At 36.7% G+C, this 18,946-nt stretch overlaps 1 protein-coding gene across 11 annotated transcripts in view; it reads right to left on the reverse strand.

Moving 5' to 3' along the window:
* The window catches only part of SLC44A5 (solute carrier family 44 member 5), a 369,855-nt gene that overhangs the window by 66,734 nt on the left and 284,175 nt on the right, over positions 1-18,946 (reverse strand). For all 11 annotated transcript variants that reach the window (XM_053214248.1, XM_053214252.1, XM_053214253.1 and 8 more), the window contains one exon: positions 13,977-14,061. In XM_053214248.1, the coding sequence (XP_053070223.1) occupies positions 13,977-14,061 (85 nt within the window). The remainder of the gene's footprint in view (positions 1-13,976; positions 14,062-18,946) is intronic.

The following is an 18,946-nucleotide window of genomic DNA, read 5'->3' on the forward strand; positions in this document are numbered from 1 at the left end:
CTAAGGATCCCCTGGGATGCACTGGGATAGACAGTTCCTCCTTCTTAGAGTGCAACTGGGAGAGGTGGTATTGACTCTCCAGGCATCATTTCTCAGCATAAACTAACTTCAATAAGTAGTACAGGGCCAACACTGACTGCCTAACCTGCTTACACCAAGCCCTGGCCCCCACAGTGCAGCAGGTGCTGCTTTTCTTGGACAAGTGTGCTGCTTTTCTTGGACAGGTGTGCCTGAGAAGCAGCAAAATATCCCAGAATATCAGCACAAACACCCACATACACCATGTCTACTGACCACAGAGTTCTGCAAAGCTTCAGCCCTGGTGGAAACAGATCAGGTCTTAACAAGCAGACCACAGCACGCCTAGTTAAAACTCATCACACTTTGGCCAAGGTTCAAACACTCCCCACTGCAGGGAAAGAGAAACTGCAGAAGATCAACCTGAGGTAAAGAGCAGTCAACACAGTACAGTGCACACAGCATACACCAGAGACACTTCTGGAAGCATCAGGCCTTAGGCAGTATATGACTTCTTCTTCATAAACCCGTTGCTCTCAGGAGCAGGAAACCTAACAGGGTTTCCTAACATACAGAAGAAGACAGAGATCTAGACAAAATGCCAAGATAGAGGAATTCATCCCAAAAGAATGAACAAGAAAACGTCACTGTCAGGAATCCAATTGAAACAAAATAAATAATATGCCCAGTCCAGAATTTAAAGCAACAATCATAAGTATACTAGCTGGGTGTGGAAAAAGCATAGAATATACCTAGGAATCCCTTATCACAGAGATAAAGACCTAAAAACTAGTCAGGCTAAAATGAAAAATGCAATAACTGAGATTTGAAACCAACTGGATATAATGATCACAAAGATGAAAGAAGCAGAGAAGTGAATAAGTGATATAGAAAATTATGGAAAATAATGAAACTGAAAAGAAGAAAGAACAATACTGGATCACAAATGTAGACTCAGGGAACTCACTAACTCCATAAAGCCTAACAACATTCATATCATAGGAGTCTCAGAAGAAGAGAGGGAAAGGGGGCAGAAGGCTTACTTGAGGAAATTATAGCTTCTCTAATCTAGAGAAGGAAACAGACATCCAAATCCAGGAGGAACAGAGAACTCCCATAAAAATCAACAAAATCAGGCCAACACCTAGACATATTGCAGTTAAATTTGCAAAATATAGTGATAAAGAAAAAAATCTTAAAGGCAGCAAGACAAAAGATGCCCCTAAGTTACAAGGGAAGACAAATAAGGTTAGCAGATCATTCCATAGGAAGTTGGCAGGCCAATAGGGAGTGGCGTGATATATTGAACTTACTGACTGAGAAAAATATGCAGCCAAGAATACTCTAGCCAGCAAGGCTGTCATTCAGGATAGAAGGAGAGATAAAGAGTTTCCCAGACAAACAAAAACTAAAGGAGTTTAGTTAACTAAACCAGCAGTTTGGTGGTCACAAAAGCAACAAAGACTAGAAAAGAACAGAGAATATCACCAGAAACAATGCCTTCACAGGTAATACAATGGCACTAAATTCATGTCTATCAGGGGCACTTGGGTGGCTCAGTCAGTTGAGCATCTGACTCTTAATTTCAGCTCAGGTCATGATCTGACAGTTAGAGATCAACCCCTGCATCGGGCTCTGCACTGACAGTATGGAGCCTACTTGGGATTCTCATTCTCCCTCTCTCTCTACCCCTCCCCTGATTGCTCTCTCTCTCAATCTCTCTCTCTCTCTCTCTCTCTCAAAAAAATTTTTTTTAATTTATATCTATCAATAATCACTCTGAATGTAAATAGACTAAATGCTCTAATCAAAAGGCATAGGGTGTCAGAATGAATAAAAGAAATAAGACCCATCTATATGCTACCTACTAGAGACTCATTTTTGACCTAAAGACATTTACATATTGAAAGTGAGGAGATGGAGAACCAACCATCATGCTAATGGACGCCAAAAGAAAACCAGAGTAGCCATACTTCTATCCAACAACTAGATTTTAAGCCAAAGACTGTAACGAGATGAAGAAGGGCACCACACCATAATAAAGGGGTCTATCCAACAGGAAGATCTAACAGTTGTAAATATTTATGCCCCCAACTTGAAAGCACCCAAATATATAAAATAGTAACAAACATCAAGGAACTCATTGATAATAATACAATAATAGTAGGGGACTTTAACACCACACTACTTCAATGGACAGATCATCTAAGCAGAAAATCAACAAGGAAACAATGGCCTTGAATGACACACTAGAGCAGATGGACTTAACAGATATATTCAGAACATTTTATCCTAAGCAGCAGAATACATATTCTTTTAAATTCACATGAGATATTCTCTGGCATAGATCACATACTAGGTCACAAATCCATCCTTGACAAGTACAAAGCAGCACAACATACATTCTTTTCGAGTGCACACAGAACATTCTCCAGATTATATCACACACTGGTCACAAATTGGTCCTCAACAAGCACGAATAGATTGAGATCATACCATGAATATTTACAGACCACAATACTATGAAACCTGAAGTCAATCACAAGAAAAATTTGGAAAGATCACACTCACATGAAGGTTAAAGAACATCCTCCTAAAGAATGATCAACTGTGAAGTTAAAGAAGAAATTTTTAAAAATACATGGAAACAAATAATAAAAAACACAACAGTCCAAAATCTTTGTGAAACAGCAAAAGCAGTCATAAGAGGGAAGTATGTAGCAATATAGGCCTGCCTCAAGAAGCAAGAAATAACTCAAATACACAACCTAATTTTATGCATAAAGCAGTTGAAAAAGAAGAGCAAGTGAAGCCTAAAGCCATCAGAAGAGAGGAAATAATAGAGACTAGAGCAGAAATAAATGATATAGAAAGAAAAAAGAAACACTAGAACAGATCAATGAAACCAAGAGCTCATTCTTTGAAAGAATTAACAAAACTGATAAGCCCCTAGCCAGACTTATCAAAAAAGAAAAGAGAAAGGACCCAAATGTGAGAGAGGAGAGATCATAACCAACACCACAGAAATACAAACTATAATAGAATATTATTAAAAATTGTAAGCCAACAAATTGGGCAATCTGGAAGAAATGGGCAAATTCCTAGAAACATATAAACTACCAAAACTGAAAACAGGAAGAAAGAGAAAACTTGAACAGACTAATACCATCAAAGAAATTGAATCAGTAATCAAAAATCTTCCAGTAAGCAAAAGTGTAGGCCAGATGGCTTCCCAGGGGAATTCTACCAAATATTTAAAGACAAGTTAATACCTACTCTTCTCAAACTATTTAAAAAAATAGAAATGGAATGAAAGCTTCCAAACTCATTCCATGAGGCCAGAATTACCTTGATTCCAAAACTAGACAAAGACTCCACTAAAAAGGAGAACTACAAGCCAATATCCTTGATGAACATGGATGCAAAAATTGTCAACAAAATACTAGCAAATTGAATCCAACAGTACATTAAAAGAATTCACCGATCAAGTTGCTATTTATTCCCAGGTTGCAGGAGTGGTTTAATATTCACAAATCAATCAACATGATACTACATTATAAAAGAGCCATATGATTCTCATAATAGATGCAGAAAAAGCATCTGACAAAGTACAGCATCCATTCATTCATTAATGATAAACATTCAACAAAGTAGGGATAGAAGGGACATACCTCATAAAGGCCGTATATGAAAGACCCACAGCTATTATCATCCTCAATGGGGAAAAACTGAGAGCTTTTCCTCTCTAATCAGAAACAAGAGAGGGATGTCCACTCTCACCACTGTTATCTAACATAGTACTGGAAGTACTAGTCTCAGCAATCAATCAACAAGGAGAAATAAAAGGCATCCAAATTTGCAAGGAAGATGTCCAATTATCACTATTTGCATGACATTACACTTTATGTAGAAAACCCAAAAGACTCCATCAAAAAATTGCTAGAAATGACACACAAATTCAGTAATGTCTCAGGACACAAAGTTAGTGTACAGATATCTGTTGCATTTCTATACACCAATATTGAAGAAGCAAAAAGAAAAATCAAGGAATCAATTCCATTTACAATTGCACCAAAAACCCTAAGATACCTAGGAATAAACCTAACCACAAAGGTAAAAGATCTGTACTCTAAAAACTTATAAAACACTTATGAAAGAAATTGAAGAGGACACAAAGAAATGGAAAAACATTCCATGCTCATGGATTGCAAGAACAAACAATGTTAAAATGTCTATTCTACTCAAAGCTCTCCACACATTTAATGCAATCCCTATCAAAATACCACCAGCATTTTTCACAGAGTTATAATGAAAAATCCAAAATTTGCATGAAACTACAAAATACTCCAAATAGCCAAAACAATCCTGAAAAAGCAAAGCAAAGCTGGAGGCATCACTATTCCAGACTTTGTACATTATAAAGCTGTAGTGATTAAGACAGTATGATACTGACACAAAAACAGACATATAGATCAATGGAACAGAATAGAAAACCCAGAAATGGACCCATAACTATATGGTCAACCCTTTGTCAAGGCAGGAAAAAAAATCCATTGGAAAAAAGACAGTCTTGTCTAAAAAAGGTGTTGGGAAAACTAGACAGTAACACACAGAAAAATGAAACTGGACCACTTACTTACACCATACACAAAACTAAATTCAAAATGGATGAAAGACCTAAATGTGAGACAGGAAATCATCAAAATCCTAGAGGAGAACACAGGCAGTAACCTCTTTGATAGTGGCCTTAACAACTTCTTACTAGATATGTCTCCAGAAACAAGGGAAACAAGATCAAACATAAACTATTGGGACTTCATCCATATAAAAAGCTTCTGCACACAAAGGAAACAATATTCAAAACTAAAAGGCAACCTTTGAAATGGGAGAAGATATTTGCAAAGGACATACCTGATAAAGGATTGGTATCCAAAATCTATAAGGAACTTATCAAACTCAACACCCTCCCCAAACGATTAATCCACTTAAAAATGGGAAGACATAAATAGACATTTTTCCAAAGAAGACATCCAGATGGGTAACAGACACATGAAAAGATGTGCATCACTCATCATCAGAGAAAAACAAATCAAAACTACAGTGAGCTATCTCCTCACACCTGTCAGAATGGCTAAAATTAACAACTTAGGAAACAGTAGGTGTTGGTGAGGATGTGGAGAAAGGGGAACACTTTTACACTGTTAGTGGGAATGCAAACTGATACAGCCCTTCTGGAAAATAGTAGGCAGGTTCCTCAAAAAGTTCAAAATAGATCTACCCTATGTACAGCAATTGCACCACTAGGTATTTACCCTAAGGATACAAAAATACTGATTTGAAGGGATACATACACCCTGACGTTTATAGCAGCATTATCAACAGCCAAATTATGGAAAGAGCCCACATGTCCACTGACTGATGAATGGATAAGGAAGATGTGGTATATACATATACATAACATTACTCAGCCATCAAAAAGAATGAAATCTTGCCATTTGCAACAACGTGACTGGAGCTTTATGCTCCAGTATTATGAGTATTATGCTAGAGTGAAGTAAATTAGTCAGCGAAAGAAAAATACCTTATGATTTCATTCATGTATGTTATTTAAGAAACAAAACAAAGGAACATAAGGGGGAAAAAGAGACAGATAAATTAAGAAACAGACTTTAAAAAACATTTTTTAATGTTTATTCATTTTTAATGTTTTATTTATTTTTGAGAGAGACAGAGTGTGGGTGGGGAGGGGCAGAGAGAGGGAGACACAGAATCTGAAGCAGGCTCCAGGCTCTGAGCTGTCAGCACAGAGCCTGACAGAGGACTCGAACTCAGAAGCCCCAAGATCATGACCTGAGCCAAAGTCAGAGGCTTAACCAATTGAGCCACCCAGGCGCCCAATGTTTATTCATTTTGAGAGAGAGAGCGACAGAGACAGAGAGAAAGCGCGCGTGCACGAGAGAGAGCGGGGGAGGGGCAGAGAGAAAGGGAGACACAGAATTGGAAGCAGGCTCCAGACTCTGAGCTGTCAGCACATATCCCCATGTGGGGTTCAGAGTCACGAACCATGAGATCATGACCTGAGCGGAGGTAGGACGCTTAACCAGCTGAGCCACTCAGGCACCCCAGGACTCTTAAATACAGAGAACAAACTGAGGGTTGCTGGAAGGGAGGTGTGTTGGGGGATGGGTTAAATGGGTATTAAGTAGGGCACTGGTTATAATTAGCACTGGCGAATTAATTCACAGAAGTGCTGAATCATTAAATTCTACATCTGAAAGTAATACTACACTGTATGTTTACTAACTGGAATTTAAATAAAAATGTGAAACTTAAAAAAAATTAAAAGATGAAGCCAGGAGGTCCAAGATTTGAGTAACAAGAGTTCCAAAAACACAGCCAATAAAATATAAAGAATGAAAACACAAAGAGATAATTGAAAAAATTTTCCAGGCTGATGAGTCCTAGTTCTTCAGAATTAAAGGACCCAGGACTGAACAAAAAGAATTTAAAAAGAGAAAAAGACCTACATCACACTGTGAGATTTCAAAACTCTAAGAATAAAGAAATGATTTTAAATTTTTCCCAGGGAAGACAGTTACCACAAGGTGTGTGAACCACACTGGCATTGAACACACCGAACACCAAAAGCATTGAAGCAATGTCTTCAAATTTCTGACAAAATTGTCTTTAAAGGTACAAATATATCAGTAGACCATCAATCAACTATAGAGAGAGAAAAGAAAAATATTTCCAGAGATTCAGCAAATATACCTCCTGTGCTTCCGTTTCTCAGTAAGATCATTAAGAATTTCTCCATCACAACTAGGGTGTCCAAAAGGAAAGAAAGAAATTGGCATATAGGAAACAGAATATGGGACGCATATTAAAAAAGGTGTTTGTTGTTCTTCTAAAATTAAAATGTAAGCAGTCATTCTATGTTTTCGTTTGCTAGAGCTGGCAACTCTAAAATCAGGGTCTGATCTTATGAGGTAGACAAGTCCCAGAATTAAAGCTATTTAGTAGACCTACAATTTGCCAGGTCCCAAGTGAGAGAAAACAGAAGCTCTGCAAGGTGGGCCTTCAAAGAAAAGGGGGCCTCTGAAAAATGGTGTGTGATTGTGATGGTAAAAAACCTTGTGGCCCTGATTAAACCTATTCAAATAAAAAAGTACATCACCTTCTAGGTCCATCCATGTTGTCACAAACAGCAAGGTTTCATTCTTTTTTTTTAATGGCTAATATTCCATTGTGTATATATACCACAAAACAATTGGACAAATAACGACAACAAAAGAGAAACAGACTTGTAAATATAGAAAATAGGCTGGTGGTTGCCAATGGGGAAGGGATAAGGGGATAGGCAAAATAGGTGAATGGGGATTAAGAGGTACACATTTCTAATTATAAAATAAATAGGTCACGGGGATGAGAAGTACAGCATAGGGAATAAAGCCAATAATATTGTAAGAACTTTCTGTGATGACAGGTGGTAACTACCCTTAACATGGTGAGCATACAGAAATGTATAGTTGTCCAATCACTATGTTGCACACCTGAAACTAATGTAACATTAGAAGTCAACTACAGGTCCATTAAATTTTTTTTTAAAAGGAAAAGAACTTGCTGGCAAATAAAATATTATAAAGAATGTCAATGCCCTATGTTAAAGCAAACAAAAATGTGGGATGATACCAAGCCACTAAAAGAGCAAAGGATTTGACTTTAATACCAGTGACCTAGTAGACGTGAAAATGTAATGGCCTGGTATTGAATAACATTTACACAGTTGTAACAAAATAAAAGTCTCTTGTTTCCAACTTCTAGAATCAACCTACCAGTAGTTCTACCAGTAGAACATGAAAGGTCTGTTAAAGTTGCAGAACTGAACTTAATGACAAATTTGATTCTATAAAGGGTAAATATAGAAAGTGGAAGGTGAAATGGAAAAGAAGGAGGGAGAGAAGGGTAGCAGGATAATATCCTCCTTTTTTATAAAGAGAAGTCAAAACACTGACAAAAGTTAATGGAACAAGAAATAGAGGCATTAGTATACTATTTAAAACCACAAAAGTAACTATGTGAAAATCTAAAGGTTAATAATCTAACTGCAAACAAGGGAGGAAGATGGGATCAGGAAAAGAGGTTAATAATCTAACTGCAAACAAGGGAGGAAGATGGGATCAGGAAAAGAGATAATATAAAGGAATTAAATATTTTTCATAGCAGGCTGTCAATGGCTACTTCTAACGTTAATAAAGCACAAAAGAATACGTATATTATTTAAAGTTATGCAAAAAAGAAAAACACCAGAAGAACTAAGACCAGTGTAATAGACTGAATGTGTTCCCCTGCAAATTCATTTATTGAAATACTAACCCCCAATGTGATAGTACTAGGAGATGGAACTTTTGGGATGTGACTGGAGCCCTTGTGAGCAGGATTAATGCTCTTATGAGAGACCCCAGAGAGCCCTGTCCTCCATTTGAGGATGCAGAGTGAGGACTGCTGTCCTCAGGGTGGAGAATGTGTCCTCACCAAGAACCTGACCACGCTGGCACCCAAATCTTGGACTTCCAGTCCCTAGAACTGTGAGAAATTAATTTCTGTTGTTTAAAAGTCCCTCGGTTTATGGCATTCTGTTATAGCAGCCTTAACTTACTAAGAGAACCAGAGAGAGAAGAGATGGTCTCTGTGGAATGAAGTTGTGGGTAAGGAGTGCGGACAGAAGGTCATTGCTTTTATTGCTTTTATTGCTTTTATATGCTCTTCATTAATGTTTGGTTTACTTTCACATGTATTTATTGTATTGATATAGATTTTAAAAATTAAATCAGGTAGTAAGTACACCTGGACTTGTAGTGTATTCAAACAAATTTGTGAGAACTCTTTGCCATTTTATGAGAGGTTCTACAGCAAATTGAAGACAAGTTTTATTGCTTGACTTAGATGCCAAATTGATGCAAAATTTAAATGGAAGAGTTTTGTCCTCTTAATATTACTGTTTCTTTAAACCTTATAATAAGGGATGGGTATTTTAATCTAATTTGGTAACTGTGCTGCATCAGACAATATTCAAAATTGTTTTAAGCACTTGTTATAAGCTGAAGTTTTTGTAGTAGCCAGAAGGTGGCATCAAAATCAATTGAGTGGAAATCCCCAAGAAAAGGAGCATACTCAAATATCAAGAATAACTTCCCTAAAACTCAACAGGCAGAGAGAGTTACATCAACAAAGCACTCCATTTCCTTTGAGGTCTCCCTTTTTCATCTGTTTCGACATTTTAGAAAACCCCCAGTGCTTCCCCTAGCATCCTTTTGGTTAGGCATGGATAAAAAAAAAAGCACACAGTAGCCAAATTCTACATCCCGAATACTACCACACCATCTCTTAACATGGAATTTACACTTAGTTATAAAGAATGTCTTTGAGAATGGAGAATCTAGTGGTGTTGTGTGTACATAATGACACTAACAAGTATAAATGCCCTGTTACAGTCCAACAAGTATTTTCTGGACTGTATTGTTTGGGATGCCTAAATTAATGCATTTTACAATAGTAATTTATTTGTGTGTGTTTTAATTAAATGATAGTTTACCCATTTATATTCAAGATTTTTTGGACTGGTAAACATACATTATAGGACTATATCATAATTTATTTAATCAATCTCCTATTGATAGTAATAAAATGGAAATAGCCTAAATGTCTACTATTTTTTTTTATTTTATTTTTTTAACATTTATTTATTTTTGAGACAGAGAGAGACAGAGCTTGAATGGGGGAGGGTCAGAGAGAGAGAGGGAGACACAGAATCTGAAACAGGCTCCGGGCTCCGAGCTGTCAGCACAGAGCCCGACGTGGAGCTTGAACCCACAGACTGCGAGATCATGACCTGAACCGAAGTCGGACGCTTAACCAACTGAGCCACCCAGGCGCCCCAAATGTCTACTATTTCATAGTACCTATATCACTATAACATTAGAAAATTTTATGCAAATTTCCACTAGATAAGTTTCTAGGATGAAAACTGCTGAAATCAGAAAGAATATACAAATTTTATAAATATTGTATAGAGGCCACTTTTAATATTTATTTATTTTTGAGAGAGAGAGAGAGAGAGAGCACATGAGCAGGGGAGGGGCAGAGAGAGAGGGAGACACAGAATCTGAAGCAGGCTCCAGAATCATGACCTGAGCCGACTGAGCCACCCAGGCACCCCAAAGCCACTTTTAGACAACAGGCTTGAGCACTGGAATGTGATTGAGGTAGAAGGGCCCAAAGTGACCAAAACCCCCTGGCTGGACACAGACAGGCCCATCAGGCAGCCTACCTCAGAATATCCATAGGCCCTAACCAATAAATGGGCTACTTATAACCAGTCATAGTTACCAAAACGGGATATTCCATAGGTCACTGTACCTCCTCACCTTCTTCCTTTAAAAACAGTCCCTGCCCTCCTTGCAGACAGCCTCTCCTCTGCTCTCCTGCCCACAGCTCCCTTGCTCTGTATTCAATAAACGTCTCTCTCCTTTGTTGCCTCAGGTGAATTCTTTTCACTGTCTGTGCCACCAGCTTCCACGTGATTGTCATCCCACATTTGGAGGCCCCATCCACTCAGGTGAGATATTACATTTAGACACCATATGTTTGATAAAATGTGATAAATATTATATTTCACTACTACAGTAGAAAAGGATATGCTTTTTTCTCCTCACTTTGATCAACACTGTCAGATTTTAAGGTTTTTAATTTGGTAACCTAATAAGCAAAAAAAAATGTATTAATTTGCATTTCTTTAACTGTGGGTGAACAGTGCTTTCTATTATTATTGACCATTATTTGTTTTCTGTTTACGACTTTTACCAACTTTTATATTGAATTACTGTGTTTTCCTCCTTGATTCTGTAGCAGTAGTTCATATAATAAAGCTATTGACCTATTGTCAGATATATATACATTGAAAATATTTTTTTCTGGATTGCCATTTATCTTTTAACTTTGTATACATGAGAAAAGTGGTAATATAGTGGTAATATATTTTCAAATAAAGACTTCTTTACCCCATAATTCTATAAATATACCCCTGAATTTTCTTCTCTTACTTTATTGTATATTTTATATACAGAATCTTCAAATTTTCAGGGCTCATTTTGGTGTAAGGTAGGAGATAAATATCTATTTTATACTCATAAATAGCATTTCAATTAATTCAGTATGATTTAATAATTCATCTCTTTGCTACTGACTTGAAATCTCATCTTTATCACATTCCAAATTTATACTTATATTTATTTCTCCCTGCCACTTCTAGGATACTTCCACAGTGCTTTAAGTGATTAAAATATAACATTTTCATAAATGTTTTCGCTTACTATTAAAAATCCTATCATTTGAACTTTCTTGTTAAGTTTTCAAATTAATATACACTTATTATAAGAATTATAACAATTGAGAAGCTTAAAAATATACATTGGAATAGCACAGATGCAGAAAAAATATAAATTATATATTATATAATTATTGTGTGATAAATATGGTATCAGAAATCAGAGGGGAAAAGAGCATATTATTCACAACTATTTGGAGATAACTGCATATGCAATTGGAAACACATTTGATTACTACTTCAGTCCCTCTACAAAAAAGAAATTACATGTATATTAGAAATTTAAATATAAAAAAGGAAGCCATAAAAATATTACAGAAATATAGGTGAATGTTATTTTCCAGAGTAGGAAAGCAATTATAATCATGACACAAGATCCAGAAACTATAAAGGAAAATCAATAGAATCACTCCTTGAAAATATAAACATAAATTTTAATGACTCCATTACATGAGAGAAATCCTAATTTACTATCATCTACATATTGTTGGATCTCTGTATGGTTTCCAACACATTGTTATTATAAATAAGACATTAACGAACATATCTTTATTTTGCTTTGTTTTGTCTTTGAATAATCTTTATGTGCTGAAATTTGTGATATCCCATTTTTGTTGGAAATAAGTAGGTCATTGGCTTAGGTGTAGAACACTTATTGTTACAGAGGCCTTTTTAAAAATATCCTATTTTAAGAGCTAGAGACACATGTGTAGGATTTTTTTTTTTTTTTTTTTTTTTTTTTTTTTTTTTTTACTACCTGGTGCTTTCTTTGTCCTTCATAGTATGAAAGTTTTGTTGGCAATGTCTAGGATTTTTTGAGTTACTGAGGTTAAAATAAGAATTCCCACCCTACTTGAGGATTTAATCCACTCTCTGATAGGCAAGGAGGACCTTTTTGTACAGGTCAGCTTGTCTGCCATAAACTCAATTTGACATGATTAAGGATTTGACCCTCCCCCCTGCCCCACTACCCAATGTCTAGGTTTTTTTTTTTTATTATCTGTAATGATTCTACTCTGTGAATTTTATTAACCCTTTCCTGAATCTATTATTTAATTTGTACATCTCTTGGAATAATAAGCTCCCAAGTTATGGGTGGGCAACACAAGTAACACAACAAATATTCACACACACACACACACACACACACACACACACAATGTTTTGAGCCTTGTTTTTTCTTGTTTTTAGTGGTAGCAAGGGCTGTTGTTTTTGTTTTTCATCCATTCAATACCAACTTTTATAGAAACTGAATTGGTTATGAAGAACTAGGAGATCTAGTAAAAACCCAGGTATTTCAAGAAATGGACCAGTGAGAAAGAGAAAAATTGTTTAAAAAGTGAGATTTATGTTTTGTCTTGTTTTTAAGGTAAAAAAATAGAAAACTTGCCTTCAGAAATTAGAAACTTTTGTTATGATTAACGTTAGAAAGGAATTTGATAAAACATTCTCCCCTGTTTGCTTCAGCTAGTCAGTCACTGTCTCTAGTAGCCAAGTAGCCTTGAAAAACCTACCACTCGCTGAAGACTTTCTGTGTGCACCCCTTTGGGAAGTAAAGTGATTTGCCAGTAGGTACTGTGCCAAAAACAATTCTAACTGCACTGTTTGGCTACTTAGAACTCAGCCTTCCAAAAGCCCATTTCCTAAGGAATTTTAAAACATGGCTTCTGATAAAATCATTCGGCCAACTCATCCATCATAATTATACTTTTACTAAGCAGAATCTTCATGCATCCCAATAAAATGCTGTATAACCATGACAACTTGTCCTAAATTATATAGTATGAAATTTCCCAATTCCTTACAAATTGTCTCTAGGAAAAAAGGGAGGGAAAACTTCCTTTATGAATTTTAATCTTCTTACTAAGCTTACTAGGATTAATGTAAAAGTGATTTTGTCACTAGCTAGACCCCAAAACCTGGCCTTTACTGCTCACATGCTTGTATCCACCAACACTTGTCCCACATTTCCCTTAAGCTCTACTTATCTCTTAACTCAGACAAAGGACCTTATGGGCATAGCATCCTGTGATGGCAAACAAAACTACCCCTCAAGCAATAATGACTTTCTGAGGAAGAGCTCTGCTGGCCCAGACCACCCAGACCAGTTTGAGCTAATCCCACAACTCACTCCAACACAAATGGACCATGGCGTGACTTCTGGAATTACCAACAATAACCTTTACCTAATTATAGTACTAAAATCTCTGCCCAGCATGGAGCACAAGCCTCATTTACATAACATATAATATACATATAGGCATGTTTCTTTAAGGTACATGTGTGACCGTATGCCCACTTCTACATACAATGACAAGGCTTCCCTATTAAATATTCATCCTGACCCTAAATAAAAGGAACACTTTCACTCTTGCCCAGGGAGTCACAACTTTGGAAGTTATTCCTGCGATTTCCTTATTTGGTACAAATCAAGTTTCCTTTGTGTGACAACTCACTTGGTGTAGTTTCTATCTGTGACTCACCAAGGAGCAAACTCACGTTGGTTTGGTTACAATTCCTAAGTTCCAGCCTAGACAATAAAACCAGACAAAGGAAAGGGGGTCATACTCACTCATTGGGGGTGCCCTTCTGGCCACAAAAGTGGCCCTTGCTGTCTGTAGGGTAGGCCACTCTCCTGGGGTCGCCATGTACCCAGGCTGCAGGAACAAGAAAAGACAAAAACTCTATCAGCAATAGCCGACTAAAGGCAGTCTGATTTGAGAAATTAGAATGCATCACTGCAACACATTAACCTCTCCCCTCAGTCACAGGAGATTATTGATTTTCTTCAAAGAGTAATTTCTTAATGAAAAGTAAAATAAAATATGGATGAATCAGTCAGAAAACACATTTCTCTTAATCTCTCAGGATTCATCTGGGTTGTAGCCAAAACCTGAGGTAATGCATTTAGAAAATGACATTTATTAGAATGTGAGTTAGAGGGCACACTACAAATGCTTGGTTGGCTAAAGATACTTTTTCTAAGGCTTAAAACTGGATGACTTCATAGGAGAGCTAATAAATTTACAGCCAATATTATGATGTCATCCTTTTGGGTTATACATAAGTGAAAACCATTAAAAAATTCAAAGGAATGAAACTGTAATGCCTAATTCACATTAACTGGTTCTTTCTGACTTCATATGACATTCTAAAGGCAAATATTAGCAACTTTAGTGCAATATATGATAAAGATTTGCTGTACATTTTGTCTGTTAATCTCAAAGCTTACTACAAATACCAAGTATTCTCAAACTTCACAAAAACAAAAACTTGATTCTGTTTTCCCGGAAGATGCTGGGCTCTACCTCATACAGACTCATCACGCTTATTTTCCAAGAATTAGAAACTTGACTGACAGCTAGACTACAGAATATCTAACTGAAGGTTTCTAAACTTTTTTAGTTTGAAAAATCCCTAAAAACTCTAGAAAATGCATTGGTCATGTAGTACTACTTGCCTCTGCATACAGAAAACAGATCTCTTTGTCCGTTGCTTCCTTTAACATGTGCCCAGCTATATCCTCACCCACATTTATCGGATTTGACAGTTCATGTGATAATTCAGTCACCCTTATGTACATGGCCTGTGTGACTTGAAAAGATACAAAAAAAATCAATTCTGAATGAGAACCGTATAATATGGAAGAGAAATTTTTCACAATTTTTCTCATCCACATCTTTCCTTTTAGTATCTAAGTACCCAGAAAAGTCTCCTGTGTCTCATTCTTTCTTCAATGTCATGAAGGCCAAATAGGTTTCATCTTCTAATAGTCTTACAAAATCTGACTACATTCAGGCAGTCCTCTGCTGCCTTATCTTCTTGTATTTCCCAGAAGAAAGTAGACTATAAATAAAGAATTTAAATGTCATCTAAGCATTCAGTGGACAATGTCTCTGGATACTATTTAATTATATTGTTTTTATATATTATTTTTGTCACATTTTGGCTAAAACTAAGAGGTTCAATTTTACCTATCTTCTGTAATGTATTTTTAAATTTTGCCCTGAAATATTTTATCCCTTTTCCATACAAATATTAATTCAGAAATGGCACCTGAAGGAGTATTTAGATTAGCTAGGTTGGCTACTTAATATATTTATGGCCCTGAGTAAGTTGCTTGTTTCAGTCTTGGCTTTCTAATTTGTTACTGTAAAATGGGTATAATAATGCCAAACCCCATAAGAATGTTGGGAATATGAAAGAAGATAATATAATAGAAAGCCCAACTGCTTGGCATGAAGTATGGACTTGGTAATGTTAGTTCCTGTCTTATTTAGGTTTCCCCAAAACCAAACCCTGAGACAAGGACTTTGCTACAGTTAGGTTAATTTGGGAGATAATTCTAGAAAGCTTAAGTGGGAGTGAGGGAAGGAAGAAAGCCAAAAAAGGGCATATTAACAAGTGGGATACTGTTGGGAGCCATGGTGACTCCATCCTGCTGGGGACCTTCTGAGGAACCATATAGAACATGCTTGTTGGTGGGCGTGATGACATAGTCTACCATAGCCACAAGCAAACTCTGAAGAACCGAGGGAATGTGGGGTAGGACATCAGCAGAATCTGCTATGATTTCCTTTCCCTTTTTCATAAATCAATTAACCAAAGAATTTGCTAAATGGCCATTGTGTGTGCTGTATGAGAAGTCAATTTATGTGAGATTTCTTAAGAAATACGTGAAAAGGAGACGATAAAATTTGCAAGAGCCATAGAGAAGAGCTGGGACCTGGGAAAGACTGAAAAATGACTAGGACTCAAACAGGTGGCCAGGAGCAGGGAAGAAATTACAGATTGAGGAAACAATAGAATAAGAGCTTCCTTGTATTAATTGCTCACAATGTATCAGGTACTATGCTAAAAGTATTACATCCATTGTCTCATTTGAGTCTCACAATAGTTCTATGAGGTTGATATCATTTTCACCTTAACTCTATAGATAACTGTAGCTCAGAGTTTTATTTACTTCTCAAGGTCACACAGTTTTTCAGTGGCATAAACAAGGGTTTGAATTCAGGTATGTTGCTGTCTAAGGCTCAAGCTTAAACCACTGAGCTATCAAAGCTATAATGCTACCCACTAAAGGATAAATTAGGAATGAGCCTGTTAACAGTGGGAAACAATATGGATGTCAGCAACATGAGGATCAGCAGTATGTTGGACACATATGGTAGGAAAGGAGATGACACTGGTAATTTTGGAGCCTTTGTCATTTGGAAAGAAAAAGCTTTGTACTTGGCAGAAGAGGGAGAGTATCTGGTTGAGAGGCATCGGATGCCTGGGAACAAAGGAGAAGGGGGAGGGGGAGATCTCATTATCAAGGGAAGAATTCTTTCTTGTTTCTGTAGTTTTGAAATGCAGCAGGTGGCTGTGTTTACTGAGTTGCTGCTACACCTCTCCAGGCAGACTCTGGCACAGAAGTTGTGCTGCAGATCATCTGTGTTTGAGCTGTAACATCAAATCTGTGACCTAGAAGCTTCAAGAGCCAGTTCAACCAAGTCCCCACAGTCAAGGATATCTAGTTTTCTCTTTAATTTTTTAAAATTTATTTTGAGAGAGAGAGCATGCACATGCACAGGGGAAGGGCAGAGAGAGGGGGAGAGAGAGAATCTCAAGCAGGCTCCTCACTGTCAGCACAGAGCCTGATGCAGGGCTCAGTCTCACAAACCTGGAGATCATGACCTGAGCCAAACAACTGAGCCACCCAGGCACCCCTAGTTTTCTTTATCTTCTCCATCAGTTCCTGTCTTCCCACACCTGCACTGGAAGAACTTGACTGGGGAAAAAAAGGAGGAGAACAAGGAGATGTGCAACAGCAGCGTTTTGTCTGTTAATAAATTAAGGGATTTCTCACATTTTACTCCTTTTTTTTTTTGGAATTTCTCTATTCATGGCAATTTTAGGAATGTGCTGTACAATATGGTAGCCATTAGGCACTCATGTCCACTGAGCATGTAAATGTGGCTTACCTGAATTGAGACACATAATAAGTGTAAAATCCACACCAGATTTTAAAGACAGTATGTAGAAAAAAAGTATAAAAATTTCAATAATTTTTATATTGAGAATATCTGAAATGATAATAGTCATACTTAAATATATTATTCAAATTAATTTCACTTGTCTCTTTTTAGTCTCTTAAATATGGCTACTGGAAAATTTATAGATGACTCACACTTTGTTTCTCCCAGACAGATCTGTTCTAGATTATTTCTCCACAGTTGTCAAGGGCTTTCCATATAAGGTGATTAATAGTGCCGTAACATCACATATTTTTGTGTCAGTCCTTTTCTAACCCCATTATGCCCAATGCATCCTTTTTTATAACTAATATTTTGCCACATTCCTTTTACAATCTTGAAATAATACAGGCAACAATACTTACCCATATATAGACTTTCTTTTAAAATATCAATAACATGGGGCACCTGGGTGGGTCAGTTGGTTGAGCACCCAACTTCAGTTCAGGTCATGGTCTTATGATTTGTAAGTTCGAGCCCTGTATCGGTCTCTCTGCTGTCAGCGCAGAGCTCATTTTGGATCCTTCCCTCTCTCTCTGTCCCTGCCCTGCTCATGCTCGCTCTCAAAAATAAATAAAATAAAATATCCATAACATGTCCTAATATAATGTAAATGAGAAATAAAAAGAAAATTTATAATTAAATAGTGTGCATATCAACGTGCAAATGCTCAAAAGTGACTAAATCAAAAGACAGTGAATTAAGTCAGTGCATGCACCTATAAATAGGCTCACTGAATGTAACAGCTATAACTACAAGAAGATGCAGGTGTATTGTGTAGGAGACTTAAATAATACAAGTGTGCTGTCAGTGATAGACGTCTCCTAAATGAACAAATTATAGTCTATTTTAACAAAAAGGTACACTATTTCTTCAAATTCCCTTGGTATTTACTGAAACTATGCAAAAATAATATTTGTTACTTAAAAATGAGTTGTCATCTCCATGAGAGGGACATGGGAAAGTCCGGCAAGAAATGGGACATTTCCTGGTTGTGTAGGACTATCCTAGATATTACAAGACATCTACCTTTCCCAGATCCCATCCACTAAATGCCAGGAGTACTCCCCTTAAACACTGTGACAATCAAAAAAAAAAGACTCCCTAGGCAGTCCTACTGCTTTGATTGAGATCCATTGATTTGCATGTTCATTCACACTCTTATAATTTGAGATATATATACACATATATACGTGTATATATACACATATATATACACACATATATATACACACACATATATATGTATGTATGTATACACACACACACACATATCCCAGATTATCTTTTTTTGCTTCCAGATTTTATGGGGGATATGCTATCATGGAGTTCTTTCTTATAATTTACTCCCATTTACTTTTATTCAGCTGATCACTATCTATGGTGACTTTCAAACATGTCCATAAATTATTTCACGTTTTTCCGTGGAGTCTGGACTAGGCTTGCTTCTAATGAATACAATGTGGCAGAAATTACATTTGGGTGACTTCCAAGAGTAGGTCATAAAAGGCATTGCAGCTTACTC

The sequence above is a fragment of the Acinonyx jubatus genome, chromosome C1 (assembly GCF_027475565.1).
Source record: "Acinonyx jubatus isolate Ajub_Pintada_27869175 chromosome C1, VMU_Ajub_asm_v1.0, whole genome shotgun sequence".
Taxonomy (NCBI): Eukaryota; Metazoa; Chordata; class Mammalia; order Carnivora; family Felidae; genus Acinonyx; species Acinonyx jubatus.